At 44.4% G+C, this 14,401-nt stretch overlaps 1 protein-coding gene across 1 annotated transcript in view; it reads right to left on the bottom strand.

The window, feature by feature from the left end:
• The window catches only part of Catsperb (cation channel sperm associated auxiliary subunit beta), a 134,280-nt gene that overhangs the window by 112,569 nt on the left and 7,310 nt on the right, over window positions 1-14,401 (bottom strand). Inside the window, exons 4-5 of the mRNA XM_074066957.1 lie at window positions 14,109-14,169; window positions 1,962-2,057 (exon numbers count right to left, since the gene is read on the bottom strand). Coding sequence (XP_073923058.1) covers window positions 1,962-2,057; window positions 14,109-14,169 — 157 coding nt within the window. The remainder of the gene's footprint in view (window positions 1-1,961; window positions 2,058-14,108; window positions 14,170-14,401) is intronic.

Genomic DNA, 14,401 nt, shown 5'->3' with positions numbered 1-14,401 from the left:
GAGGGGAATACATTGTGATATTTACATAAGTGCTTACAATTCTTTACTATTTAAAACTCAATTCTTTAGCTGTTTATATTCCGCAGTGTAATTGTGTTTCCCCCAGCTTTCAGTAAGATCTACCACCCCAAAGAGTTTATGTGATTTCTCTCACTTTGTGCAAAGCAAGAAAGGGAGTAAAGTTCCCATCTGCACTGACAGTGAAGCCAGCTACGGCCCAGAAGGGAGAGAAGCATGATGCAAAACCAAACGGTAGAACGGAAACTAACTCGCCAGCCAGGCACTGAGGAACTCAGAGACACCTGGGACAAAGTGGTTGACTTTTCCCTGGGTAGCATATGTTTGCGGGCTGCTCACATCCAGATCTTAGAGGTCAGGGGATTGGAGCTTAAAGCTGGAATATGATTGCACTGACTTGACAAACAAGCTCTCAGAGTCAGATTGCATTTTAAGCCTTATAAGATCCAGGGGATGATTAAACGTGTTGACTGTTGTTGAGAAGCTCAAAAGGAGACCAAATGGTGTCCAATGTGAAAGTCTTAACATTGGTGACCACATTTAAGAGCAGTGAGATCAGGAGATGGAAAACAGATGAGTGGCTTGGGATTTGTATTGGATCTAGAGCATTGGGGACAAGAGTTTTAAACATTTCCTTTGAGTTTAGCAGTGAGTAAAGATTTGTAAGCACACCCCTCATTTTTCCCCTTGACTTCCACACTCCCTCATGTTCTACTATTCCCCCATGTCTTCAACATTGCAGTAAGTAATAACCATCCCAGCTTGATTGCCTGAGGGAGATCAGGCATTGATTGATTTTTCACTCAATGTCTTTGAGCTTGGTTCTTGCTGCTATATCTGGGTCTGTTTCCTTCATTTTAAGGATTACACTAACATGTTTTTGTTTTTTCCTTATTTACTTACATGGTTTCAAGTTCTGTCTTATTACAAAGAGTAGTGCATTAAATAGGCTTGTACATATCTCTTAAGCACACATGCAACCCATATTCCACAAAGGCACTTCTCAGTCCTTATTGTACATCAGTCATGTTGGAAGAGTTCCAAAACTACAAATGTGGAGATCAGATTTTAATTGGTATAAGGTGGAGTTGAGACATCCTTAATTTTTACAAGGCTCCCCAGGTGACCCTTTTCATAAAATGTACTGTTTTTATTCTGCATTCTACATAGCATAAGAGCAAATAAAAAAAAGAAGGTAAAGATGTACAAGATCCAGGGCTGAGATTTTTTTTTAAAATAATGCTACAGTGCTATTAGTGATCCAAAAACTGGCTATTAATTTGCAATCAGACAATTGAAAAAGAGAAGCCTAATCAGTTATATCACTCAGTACTCCTGAGCTTTAAAAAACCTAATTTTTAGTTTATAAAAACCAACTGTTCTGCTGGGTGTGACAGTGAATGCCTATAATCCCAGCACTTGGGAGGATGAGGCAGGAAGATCATGAGTTGGAGGACAGCCTAGGTTACACAGCAGGGCAATGTCTCCAAAAATAACAAGATTGCCTTTACTAAGGCTGAGAAAGATATTTTATTGGTGATCCTCATAAAAAGACTGAGGCAGTCAACAATATCTAACAAAGATGCATCTTACTAAGTTTATATAAACTTTTTTAGCATGACACCAAGATGGCTATAGTAAAAAAATGTATATGTATGTATATTTCCATATTTCTATATCCCTCCATGAAAACCTTTATTAACAATTACCCACATATATTTAATTTGTTGTTTGCCCCCATCAAGTTGTGATCATCCAGGTCTCAGAGTTTGGAATACAGTAAACATCAAAGTTTGTTGAAGAGCTGTGGGTGTGGCCCAAGTGGTAGAGTGCTTGTATAACAAGTGTGAGGCTCTGAGTTCAAGCCCCAGTACTGCCAAAAACCAAAAAGGTTGCTGAAAGAATATATGAATTCCATTTCACTTCTATCTTCTGGCATTTACCTCGAACAAGATCCAATAAGGTTCCTTCCGTAGTATAAATATCTAACCCTTGATGTAAAGTGAGCCTTACTAACCATTCTTCTGTAGCTGCAATATCTGCAAACAAAAGACACACAGTCAACTCCTTTTACATATTGTGTTGATGAAATTTAAGGATCTATGAGCATTACCAACAGTGGTAACTTTCCTTTTGCAACCATTTCGACTATACTTATGTGTTAAGTTTCTCACATTTTCCTACAAACATTTTGCTGATAAAATATTAAAGAACTATGAAGTGATTTTTACCACCACAGCAATGAATTAAGATACTAATAGTTTAGATCATAATTTCTTTCCTAGAGCTGTTGTGGCTTGGCAAAACAAATTATGACTTTCATGTGAACTGGTATAATATTATTTAAAAAGTACTCATCAAAGAAAAGTTCAGAGGTGGGTGCTGGTGCCTCATGCCTGCAATCCTAGTGTTGGGTCTGGGGGATCAGAAGACAACAATGAACCAGCGCCCCATCCCTCATGAGAGCACTGTGGGCCCCAAATCCTGTAGGGGAATGGATGGTTTCACAAGACAAGGCCTCCTGGGGAGGCCTCAAAATGCCACAAGGCCCATAAACCGGAGGCTTTCACAGGACTGTGTATATGTTCCAGCAGAGATGTGGTAAAAGACCACTCCACTCCTGACTCCTGACTCCCCTCCCCAGCAGAGTGTGTTCTTACTGAGATATATGAGAAGGCCACTCCATCCCTGACTCCTAACCCCCACCCCAACAAAAAGAGCCAAATAAAAACCCCTCTATGTAAACAACAGGGAACTACTGATTTTCCAGGCTCCCTGTCTGTCTCTAGGGGCAGCTTTTCCTTTCTCTCTAATAAATCCTACTTTGTGTGCTGACCTCTTTGTTTCACGAGTCAACCCACTGCCTCAATTCTTTGGCAAGAACTCTGGACAGCAGCCCACAACATTTTTGGTGGCTGCATGGAGGGACACCTCTCCTGAACCAAGGTCAGTATGACTGAGCACCAAACCAGCAGGAGTTTGCCTAAGGTGCGACCATGAGCCCCTGGTGCCTTGCTGGATACTCCTGCTGGGGAAATCCCCTGCTGAGGACTAGCTGAAAGCAGACTTCCCTGTGTTACTCCTTTGTTGCTCTCTCTGTTCCTGTCTTCCTGAGGGACTTTTCCGTTACAGTATCAGAACAACAGCTCCTAGCCAACTTTGGCCTCACAGCGATTCTGGCTCTGGGGGTGCTTTCTGCTCCCTCCCTGCAAGTCGAGACCATGCCTGGGGTTTATTCAGGTACACCTTATGCTATGTTGGAGGAGGCCTGTGTGGTTTCCGCACCTAGCATTCTTCTTCTTTCCCCACCTGTTGGTACCTCCCTCTGCCAGAGGCAGTGACCTGAGAGTGGAGATTTTGTGTGGCTGACAGTGTTCTAGTACCACTTAGTGGGAGCAACCTGAAAGCACACCTAATCCTAATCGTTAATCCCTTGAGTGTGTGTCATGTCTCTTGACTCTGTTCCCCCTCCCTCAGCTAGGATGTCAAGTCGCCCCTTCTGTCCTTGCTAGAGGAGGCAAACTTTCTTCCTGGACCTTTGGGAACAAAAGCTCCCTCAGTCCTCTTGCCACTTCCTAAGTTGTCTCTGTCCTTACTGTGACCCCGCCTTCCCATAGGGACTGTGCTCTCTGTCTTTTTATGACTTCTTTGACTTCCTCCAGCATTTACTCCACCACCCTCCTTGGACCAAGGGTCATGATTGTGTGATGATTAGGGAAGATACTAGGGAATTTGTCATTGCCATTGTGGCCTGCCCTTTGCTCTGGGCTTGTCTGGGAGAATGCTCCTGGGAGGAAGAGGGGCACCCCTTCCACCCTTTTAAGTATAACATCCCCTTTTGGGGCCCTCCTGGACTATACCTCCCCAAAGAAAAGAAGACATGTTATCAGCCCTCTCCCCTCATGTACAGAGCCTTTATTGTGGTTATCAGTCCATTTATTCATAGGGTCCTATTTGAATTGGCTTGCTTCTTTTGGTGGAAGCATCTCAAATGTTTAGGATATACGATAAGGAGACAAGGCAACTAACTCATCAGTTAGTGGCTTTGGTAGGGTGGCTGGAATCAGTCCTAGCCACAGGTGGCAGAAGGGAATCACGACATCATGTGGATGCCCACTGTCATTCAGTCAGCCCCCACTGGGATGCTGAATAGGCAGGGACTCTGAATGTGAGTTCTTTGTCCTTGTAAATGGGATCTGCTCCTTCCAGTCTCCTGGCCTCGGTTCCTGAAAGATCCCCACTGGCTTGTCTATTGAAACACTGGAAGGACCTAGACCTTAACAGTCTTAAGAGGAAGACCTGCACCTTTCTCTGTGCTGAGTCATGGCCCAAATATCCTTTGGGAGATCAAGAGAGGTGGCCCCCTGAGGGCTCTATACATTATAATACCAACCTACAATTAGATTTTTTTTTGTAGAAGGGAGGAAAAATGGACTGAAATTCCCTATGCCCAGCTTTTCTTTTCTCTCTGAGACCATCCAGAATGGCTCAACAAGTGCCATTTGGATGTCCGGATCATGGCTATAGTCTGCAACCCCCAGGCTCCTAAAGAAACTCAGGGCCAAAAACCCTTACAAACACCCCAGAGCCAAAATGAGGGATCAAAAGATCCTCCCCAGTTAACAGCCACAACCCCTCCCTTGCCACCTAACTATCCTGGGCCTCCACACGGGTACTATCCCTTACAACAGGGAGTGGTAGGGAGAGGTAGGATCTATGTTTCATTTCAACTGTCAGACCTAAAAGAGATGAAAAAGGACCTGGGCAACTATACAAACAATCCTGATCAATACATCCAGGCCTTTATCACCATAATTCAAACCTATTTCTTGGCCTGGAAGGATGTCATGCTCTTTCTGGACTAAACCCTCACCTCCCTTAAAAAGCAACGAGTTTTGGCTCAGGCCACCCAAATAGGAGATGATTTTCACCTCCAATGGGCCCCTTTGTCCCCAGCCCCAGGGAGTGAGGGAATAGAGATGACCCAGATGTCAACAGAGGCACAAGCAGTTCTCCAAGCAGAGCCCCACTGGGACCCAAACAATCCAGGGGATGAATGGAGGAGACATCACTTATCTATCTAGTAGTGAAGGGCTGAGGTCAAGCCACTAAAATATTCCCAAGTGACTACTGTACAGAGGGCCCTGATGCATCTCCCTCTGCTTTTTTACGGAGTCTTAAGAATGCAATTCAAAAACATACCACTGTGGACCCAGAGTCACAGGTGGGGGAGGTTCTCCTCAAGGATAATTTTTTTACTCAATTGGCACCTGACATCTGTAGAAAACTTCAAAAGACGATAGCCGAAGGAGAAAGATCTTTGGATCAACTGATGCACCCTGCCACCTCAGTGTATTACAACTGGGACCTAACTAAAATGAGAGATAAGGATAAAAAACGCCAGGACCTTATTGCTGCACTCAGGGAGTTCCCCACCCAACAGGGTCCCACTCCCAGGACACGCTCCTAATGCGGACAGGAAGGACACTTCTGTAGAGAGTGTCAAAGAGGGGGGCAGCCTGGGAGACAGCCCTGGCCCCCTCCAGGACCATGCAACCATTGGTGGTCTAAGTGCCCCCATCTCCAGACTGAAGGCGGGGTGCCACCTTCCTTGGATTGATGGGTCCTGGGGCTTCCTGGCCAGGTTCTACTCCTTGATATCAAAACTGAGAAGACTTGGGTTACCATAATGACAGAGAAGTGAAAGGGCATTTTCTTTCTGGACCATGGAGCCCACTTCTCTGTCCTCCCTTGCTCTCCAGGTCCCAGGTCCAAAGATAAAATAGTTGTTTGGGGCAGATCTAGCCAGCTTCCTGAGCCTTATTTCACCCATCCACTGGCCTGCTCCTGGGGGAATCTCCACTTCTGTCACTCTTTCCTCATGGTCTCTGAAACTCCAATAACCCTGCTGGGCTGAGACTTACTCTCCCAGCTTAAAGTCCAAATTCTGTTTTCCCCTGGGGAATACTTCTGTTTTCCATTCATTGAAGAACAGGTAGATCCCACAGTTTGGACTGATGGTACAACTGTTGGTTAAGCAAAAGTTGCTCTTCCTGTACAAACAAAGCTAAAAGACCTCCCCCCATCAGGAACTAGAGAAAACATTAGATCAAGAAGAATTAACCTAGAAGGTAACACATATGCACAGAAAATTAATGTGAGTCAACTCCCTGTATAGCTGTCCTTATCTCAACTATATCTTGGTCCTTCCTATTATTGCTTATACTCTCTCTACAACAAAATTAGAAATAAGAGCAAAATAGTTTCTGTCAGGTAGCGAGGGGGTGGGGTGGGGAGCAAGGGACGGGGCTGGGGGGAGGAGGGAGAAATGACCCAAACATTGTATGCACATATGAATTAAAAAAAAAAAAAGACCTCCCTACAACTCCCCCATCAAAAACAATATCCCCTAAAACCTGAAGAGCAGCAGGGTATATTGCCCATTATTAACTCCCTAAAACAGCAGGGAATTTTAGTGGAATGCTCAAGCTCCTATAACACTTCTATTCTTGCTGTCCGTAAGGGGCAAATAAACGGAGGTTGGTTCAGGACCTCTGACTCATTAATGAGGCTGTCGTTCCCCTTCATCTGATCGTCCCCAACCCCCATACTCTATTGGCTCAGATACCCCCAGAAGCTCAATACTACTCTGTGCCTAGATCTAAAGGATGCCTTCTTCTGCATCCCTTTACATCCTGATAGCCAGCCCTTGTTTGCCTTTGAGGACCCCACCAATCCTTCAGAACAGCTGACATGGACAGTGTTGCCTCAGGGCTTCAGAGATAGCCCCACCTCTTTGGGCAAGCCCTAACCAGAGACTTAATAGACTGGCAACACCCAGGAGTCACCCTTCTCCAGTAGTATGTTGATGACCTACTCTTGTGCGGGTCCACTGAGCCTCTTGTTTCCAGAGCAACTGAACCCCTTTTAAACTTTTAGGCCTCTCGAGGCTACAAGGTCTTGAGAGAAAAAGCCCAGCTATGCCTTCCTCAGGTTACCTGCTTTGGCATGAGCCTGGATGGGCAAATCCATTCCTTAAATCCTGAATGGATTAAGCCAATTTTGGGGTAGCCCTTGCACCAGCTGTGAGCCTTTTGGGGGGTCACTGGGTTCTGTATATTTGGATTCTGGGATATGCAGACTTACCCAGGCCCTTACTTAGGGTTCTTAAAGAGGGTCAACAAAACTCTCAGTCCTATCTTGAATGGGACCCAGAGAGAAAAAAGGCTTCCCAAACTCTCAAACAGACACTCCAATCAGCTCTGGCCCTCAGCTTGCGTACTCAGGACTGTTTCCAGCCATATGTATATGAAAAGGGAGGCCTAGCCCTTGGAGTACTCACTCAGCTCCGAGGGCCCACCCCACAGCCAGTGGGATAGCTGAGCAAGGAAATAGACAATGTGGCCAAGGGATGGTCTAGATGCTTAAGAGTCTTGGCAGTACTCTCTCTTAATCCCAGAAGCCCAAAAACTAATCCTTAGCTGGCCCCTGACCATGTACACTCCTCATGATCTGGGAGGACTCCTAACCTCAAAAGGGGGACCGTGGCTGTCAGATAATAGACTGCTCAAATACCAGGCTCAGCTCTTAGAATGTCCAGATATAATACTTGGACTGTGTTCAGCTTTAAATCCGGCATCCTTTCTCCCCCCAGAGGAGGGCTCAATCACACATTCACGTGAGCTGAATGCTATTTGGCTAGGCCTGATCTCCTTGATCAGCCATTTCCAGATCCAGACTTCTTCATGGATGGGAGCTCATCAGTCCAAGAGGGAATTAGATGGGTGGGGGCAGATGTGGTGTCTCTCACTCAGACTCTATGGGCTGAGCCTCTGCCTCCTTCCACTAGAGCCCAATTGGTTGAGTTGCTAGCTCTTGCCAAGGCATTACAACTGTCTCAGGGAAAAAGTGCCAATATTTATACAGACTCTAAGTATGCCTTCCTGGTCCTCCATGCCCATGCAGATCTTTGGAAAGAATGAGGATTACTAACTACAACAGGATCTCCCATTAAACACTCTCAAGCAGTCCTAGACCTCCTAAAGGCAGCCCTATTCCCAAAGCAGGTGGCAGTAATCCATTGCCCTGGGCACCAACGATCTGGGGACGAAATAACAAAAGGAAACAATAGAGCTAAGATGGCAGCAAAAGAGGCTGCCCAAAAATCTTATGTTCAAGACCCCCTTCTATGGGATTAATCCTTTCTCCCCCCCCCACCCCGACCATCCTCAATACTCACCCACTGAACTCCAACAGGCCTCTGAGCAGGGGTATCACCTTGACCGTAGGGGATGGTGGATAACTCCTGAGAGGACAAGCTATTTCTTCCACAAAGTTGCCAATGGAAGGTCCTCAAAACCTTACACCAATCCTATCACTTAAGGATTCATAAGACTCTCACTGGCTAGTCAATTATTAGAGGGCATAAAACTCAAAGATACTCTCCAAGATATCAGGGGATGTGAAATTTGCCAGTACAACAATCTCCACAACTCTACCTGCCTGTCCCTGGGACCCAGAGATGAGGCACATATCCTGGGGAAGACTGCCAGGAATCCCAACCTCTAGATTACTCTTACTCCTTGTCTTGGTAGATACATTTACTGGATGGGTAGAAGCATTCCCCTGTTCCTCTGAAAAGGCCCGGGAGGTAATCAAGGTCCTAATTAATGAGATTACCCCTAGATTTGGAGTTCCCCTGACTCTCCATCTGGCCTTCCAAGCTGAAGTCACCCAGGGAATCTCTAAGGCTTTGGGAATCAAATACCATCTCCACTGTGCCAGGAGACCCCAATCCTCGGATAAGGAGCCAGTAGACTGCTTAAGAGGCATTTGTCTAAGTTGGCTGAAGAAATTCACCTCCCCTGGCCAAGGCTGTTACCACTGGCCCTGACCGGACTCAGAAATACCCCAAACTCATTGGGTCTGACACGGTTTGAGGTACTATATGGGAGGCCATTTCTTCAAAATGATCTCCTCCTGGGCACCGAGACTGCTAATTTGGTGTCCCACACCACCAAGCTGGCCAAATTCCAACAGATTCTTTCTCAGCTGGGATGAGATGAGCCAAGGGGAGACTCTTCTCCACTGTTTTGTCCAGGCGATATGGTCTTAGTTAAACTTCTTCATGCCTCTTGTGACCTCTCTGAAGCTCTTTGGGAGGGGCCCTGTCTTGTTATCTACCTGCACAAGAATTAAGGTTGCTGGACTGGATTCCTGGATTCACATCTCCCAAGCCAAACATTAGACACTGGAGCCTGATGAGCCCACCCCAAAACCACACTCAGGTCCTCTAACCTACTCCTATGAACCAGTGGAAGACCTCAAATACTTCTTCAAAAGAACCACATTGGACACATAACTTATGTTCTCTCTCTCTCTCCCTCTTTTTGTGTGTTGTTTACATTCTTATTCCCCTTATCTTGAGTGCTGGTTTGTGGGCAAACTCTCCCCCTGAGTGGACATGGCTCCAGTGATTGGCCTTAAGCGGTGGGTACCTCATCCTGTGTGCCCTGTTCCTCATGCTCCACTTACTCTCATAATCTGTGCCTTACAGATTATGTTATGTGCCTGTAACAATGGATTCCTACGCCCCTTGTAGATGCAAAGTATATCGCCGCCCCCCCCCCTTGGGGAAATCAACTTGATTTATGTGTCAAACAAGGACCCACTTTCTGCCTCCATGGGGGACAAACCTACATAACGGGGCCACAATAGGACTCTTGTTACATCTGTTATCCAGCCATGCCTCCTGGAGATTCCATTCCAGCCTGTTCCTCTTCCTCCATGTATAATGACCCTCCCTTCTCCTAAAGTTACAGCCAACCTTTTGATAACCCGACTCCAGCCCCTGCAGACCCACCACTGTCCCAGTGTCCCTGTACCTCTGCCTGTCCCCATATGCCACAAAGATGTTACTGAACAGACAGAGTCCTTTCCTGTTATACAAATGGGAGAAAATACTCAATTTGAAATTTAACAACTGAAAGCTATTGGGGTTATGTAGACCCAGTTTGCCCTACAGTGACAGGCTCTGTCTGCTCAGTGTCTAACCCAAGCAACCGGCTTGAAAGCCTCCCTCAACCCAATAGGACTTATGACTTAGACTCCCGGATATACAGACTATTTAATTCCACCCACCATCTCCTGAACTATACAAATCCCTCTTTAGCCGAGAACTGCTAGCTGGGCCTCTCCCCAAGTCTCCACAGGTCTTGGCTACCGACTCACTTGGGACTTTGCCAGGTAAAATACTGGGCCTTCCCCTAACAAGACCTGATATTGCCAAGATAAAGCTGACCCATCTAGCCCCCCAGTGCCTCCAAGGCCTACATAGGTCGAGTTCACTGGGGAAAATTCCTAAAGAGCTTTGTGTTAAAATAACTCTGTCAATTGATCTAACATTTCATCCTCATTGTTCTCCCTTTCCTGGAACTTATTTTGTTTGTGGAACCACAGCCTATGCTTGCCTGCCTCCTGATTGGAGGGGAATCTGCACTCTAGCCTTTCTAATCCCACAAATCAATATTATCCCTAACAGCCAATCTCTTCCTATTCCTCTAGCAGCCTACACTCAATCAAAGAGAGCCATTCAAATCATTCCCCTACTAGTAGTCATGGGGATCACAGCTGGAATAGGTGCTGGCATTGGGGGCATTGCCTCATCAATCCATACTCATCAAAAATTATCAAAAGAAGTTTCTGATGACATAGAACAAGTTACACAGTCCTTGGAGGCTTTACAGGACCAAGCAGAGTCATTAGCATCAGTAGTGCTCCAAAACAGGCATACACTTTACCTATTAACTGCTGGAAAGGGTGGAACATGCCTCTTCACAGACAAAGAGTGTTGCTTTTATACTAACAAATCTGGGGTGGTCAGAGACATGGCCTGACAATTAAGAGAATGCATTACAAAAAGGAGATAGGAATTAGCCAGTTCATGGTCCTTCTGGGACAGCACGTAGAGCTGGGCTCCCTGGGTGTTACTGCTAGCTGGTTCTCTCTTTATGCTTCTTCTGTCACTCCTATTTGGGCCTTGTACACTAAATGCTCTTTCCAAGTTTATATCTCAACAGACGCAAAAGATAAAATTCCAGCTCTTAGTTAAAGAACACTCACCTCTACCGACACATGAATCCTCCATCCAGTTCTATTAGAGTTCCCTAGAGACCACACGGGTCAATCCCTGAGATGTGTGCTCCTGCACATTCCCTACACCTTCCACCCCACTGTCAGCAGGAATTAGCCAGATGACAGTTTCCCCAACAGCAGTTGGGTGCTTGTCTCAGAGGGGGGACTTGTTGGGTTTGGGGGCTCAGAAGACAAAATGAGCCAGTGCCCCCATTCCCCATGAGAGCACTGTGAGCCCTATGTCCTGTAAAGGGACATGCAGTCTCACAAGTCATGGCACCCTGGGGAGGCCTCAAAATGCCACAAGGCTGATAAGCAGGAGGCTTTCACAGGACTGTGTACATGTTCCTGCAGAGATGTGGTAAAAGACCACTCCACTCCTGACTCCTACACCTCCCCTCCCCAACACGGTGTGTTCTTACAGAGATTTGTCAAAAGACCACTCCACCCCTGACTCCTGACTCTCCTCCCCAACAAAGGGCCAAATAAAAACCCCTCTATGTAAACAACAGGGAGCTACAAATTTTCCAGGCTCCCTGTCCATCTCTAGGGGCAGCTTTTCCTTTCTCTCTAATAAATCCTACTTTGTGTGCTGAGTTGTCTCACGAGTCAATCAGCTGCCTCATGAGCCCATTCTTTGGCGCATGAAGGCAAGAACTCTTGACACCTGCCCGCAGCATTAGCTGCTCAGGAGGATCACAGTTCAAAGCCAGCCTGGGCAAATAAGGAGACCCTATCTCAAAAAACCCAGCAAAAAAGGGCTATCAGAAAGTCTCAAGTGGTAGAGCACCTGCCTAGCAAGCATGAGACCCTGAGTTCAAGCCCCAGCACTGAAAAAAAAAAAAGAGATAGGATTAGGAAGAAAAAATGAATGAGAAGATATAGTTGAAACACTTTTCTCTGATTTTAGCACATTACTATCTGCATAGATCGTCTTTCTTTGCATTATATTATTCACACAACCCCTCCCCCCTTCTTTTTTAACTCAGTCTAGTAAGTTGTCAGACAGGCTGAACTTGTTTGGTTTTTTCCTACAATTTTTTGTAGTGAAAGTCATAATAAAGTTTATTAAGAAAGGAATACATTTTGAATAGACTGAAAGCAGGTCATCTCTAGAGAAAGAGAGACTAAGAATCACATTTTTCTACAAATTCTTACATTCTTGCATTACTTTTTTTGTGTCTGGGTGACCTCAGAATCAATACATTTTGAAATTAAAGTTTGTAAATAAGCAACAGAAGTAAAAACATGTGATCACCACTGCTTCATTGGTCAAATTAATGTCAACATTACATCAAGCTCATACAACAATAATAATATTCCATCTTTATATTAATGATTGCCCATACAACTTTTACAAAGGGTACAACTTTTTTTTTGGCAGTACTAGGGTTTGAACTTAGGGCTTTACACTTTTGAGGCAGGTGCTCTTATCACTTGAGCCATAGCTTCAGCCATTTTTTGCTCTGGTTATTTTTAAGATAGGGTCTTGCTTTTTCCCCAGGCTGGCCTGGACCTCAAGCCCCTTATTTTAGGCTTCCAGTTGTCACTGTGATAAAATGCATATACCACCACAACCCCTCCCCACCTACTGGGAAGATCATAGATCTTCCCAGTCTCAGCCTCCTGTATAGCTTTTGAGGACAGGCATGCACCACTGCACCCAGCTACTGATTGAGATGGAGTTTCACAAACTTGTTGCCTGTACTGGCTTAGAACTGTGATCCAACTGACCTCAGCCTCCCAAGTAGCTAGGATTACAGGTGTGAGCCTTTAGCTCCTGGCTCAAAAAGGGTACAATTTTCAAATAAATTCCTTGCCAGAGATCACAAAAATTTCCAAGAGGAAGATTAGGTTGGTTTTTTTTTTTTTTAATGAAGTGAATGAAGGGTAAAAGTGATAGAACCCATATCACACCTTATAGCACTGGAGGTTGTGATGTGGACTTTCATCTTTGAATCTTTCCTGTCTTCTCTGCCCTTCTTTCACCTTCTCCCAACCTTCATTCTTTAGGACACACCCTACTCCCATATCTAGAGGGGCTGGCCTGCGGAATTCCCCTAGCTCACTCTCTTTGTCTGAATATTTAATTGGCACACTGGTAGAGACACTGAAGATGCCTAAAGGGTTTGGAAATGGACTGGTCTCTAGGAAAAAATGTGTAAAAATTCAACAGTGGTAAGGTAGGTTTAGAAAGCCATTCTTCAAAGAAAGAAGAAGAAATGTAGATTGACTGAAAATATAAGTAAAAGAGTAAGGGTGAAAGTACTCCCTGCATTCTGGATGGATTCCTATTTCTTATTTCTAATTCCTTCCTATAGTTGTGGTTGCATTTTTTGTCTTTGAGTTCCATGACTAAAATGTTTCTTCTCTCTAAGTGAAGTCATTTTGTTTCTTGCCTGCATCATATTAAAACAATCTTCCGCCATTTTTAACTTCTGTAAAATACCTCCTGCCTCAAGATCAACTAACTTTGTCCCTAGCTCAATACTCATAATTCCTAAAATCTGGCTTTCCTTCTCTTTCCTTCTGGGTATGTACAGCAGCACATAGTGCTATACTGCCACACAACATTTAATAGTAGAGTCCATAATAAAACAATACATTGTATATTGCAGCATGCAAAAATTTAAGATTCAGCCAATTTCAGTGGAGTTTGCTAGTGCCCAATTTCTCAGTGCTACAATTTCCAACTTGAAAAGGGCTTACTTTATATAACAGATAGTATAAATGTTGCATATGTCAGAACAATCAGCCTATCGTAAGATGGTAGATAACATGCAGAAAGCCCAGTTACATTTGAATTTCAGATGAACTGCAAATAATTTTCAGTATGTCCTGCTACTACAGGAGACCTTTACATGGGATAATGAATATTTTTTTAAATATAATAAATATTATTCTAAATTTGCCAATCCAGATCCATGAGTAAAAGAATTAATTCTGATCACTCTTACCTGTGTTTTTTGTGATATTTTCTCTAGGGATCTCAACTTGCCAGAAAAACCCATTATTGGCCTTGAATAAAGAAAACATCAGAAAACAATATTTCACATTCTTAATAACTCTGGCATATTATACCCAGTCTTTTATAACAGAAAATTAAATAAGCATCCAAATGTGTATACCTCTCATCTAGAAATTTCACCATTAGGAATTCTTCCTACATTATACTCATTTCTGAGTGAAATAGCAAATATTCAAGTATATCTTTGCATCATTGTTTATAATAGCATAAGACTGAAAATGT

This window comes from Castor canadensis, chromosome 3 (assembly GCF_047511655.1).
Source record: "Castor canadensis chromosome 3, mCasCan1.hap1v2, whole genome shotgun sequence".
NCBI lineage: Eukaryota > Metazoa > Chordata > Mammalia > Rodentia > Castoridae > Castor > Castor canadensis.
The sequence above is the reverse complement of the archived record's forward strand: the minus strand, read 5'-3'. Positions and strand labels throughout refer to the sequence as shown.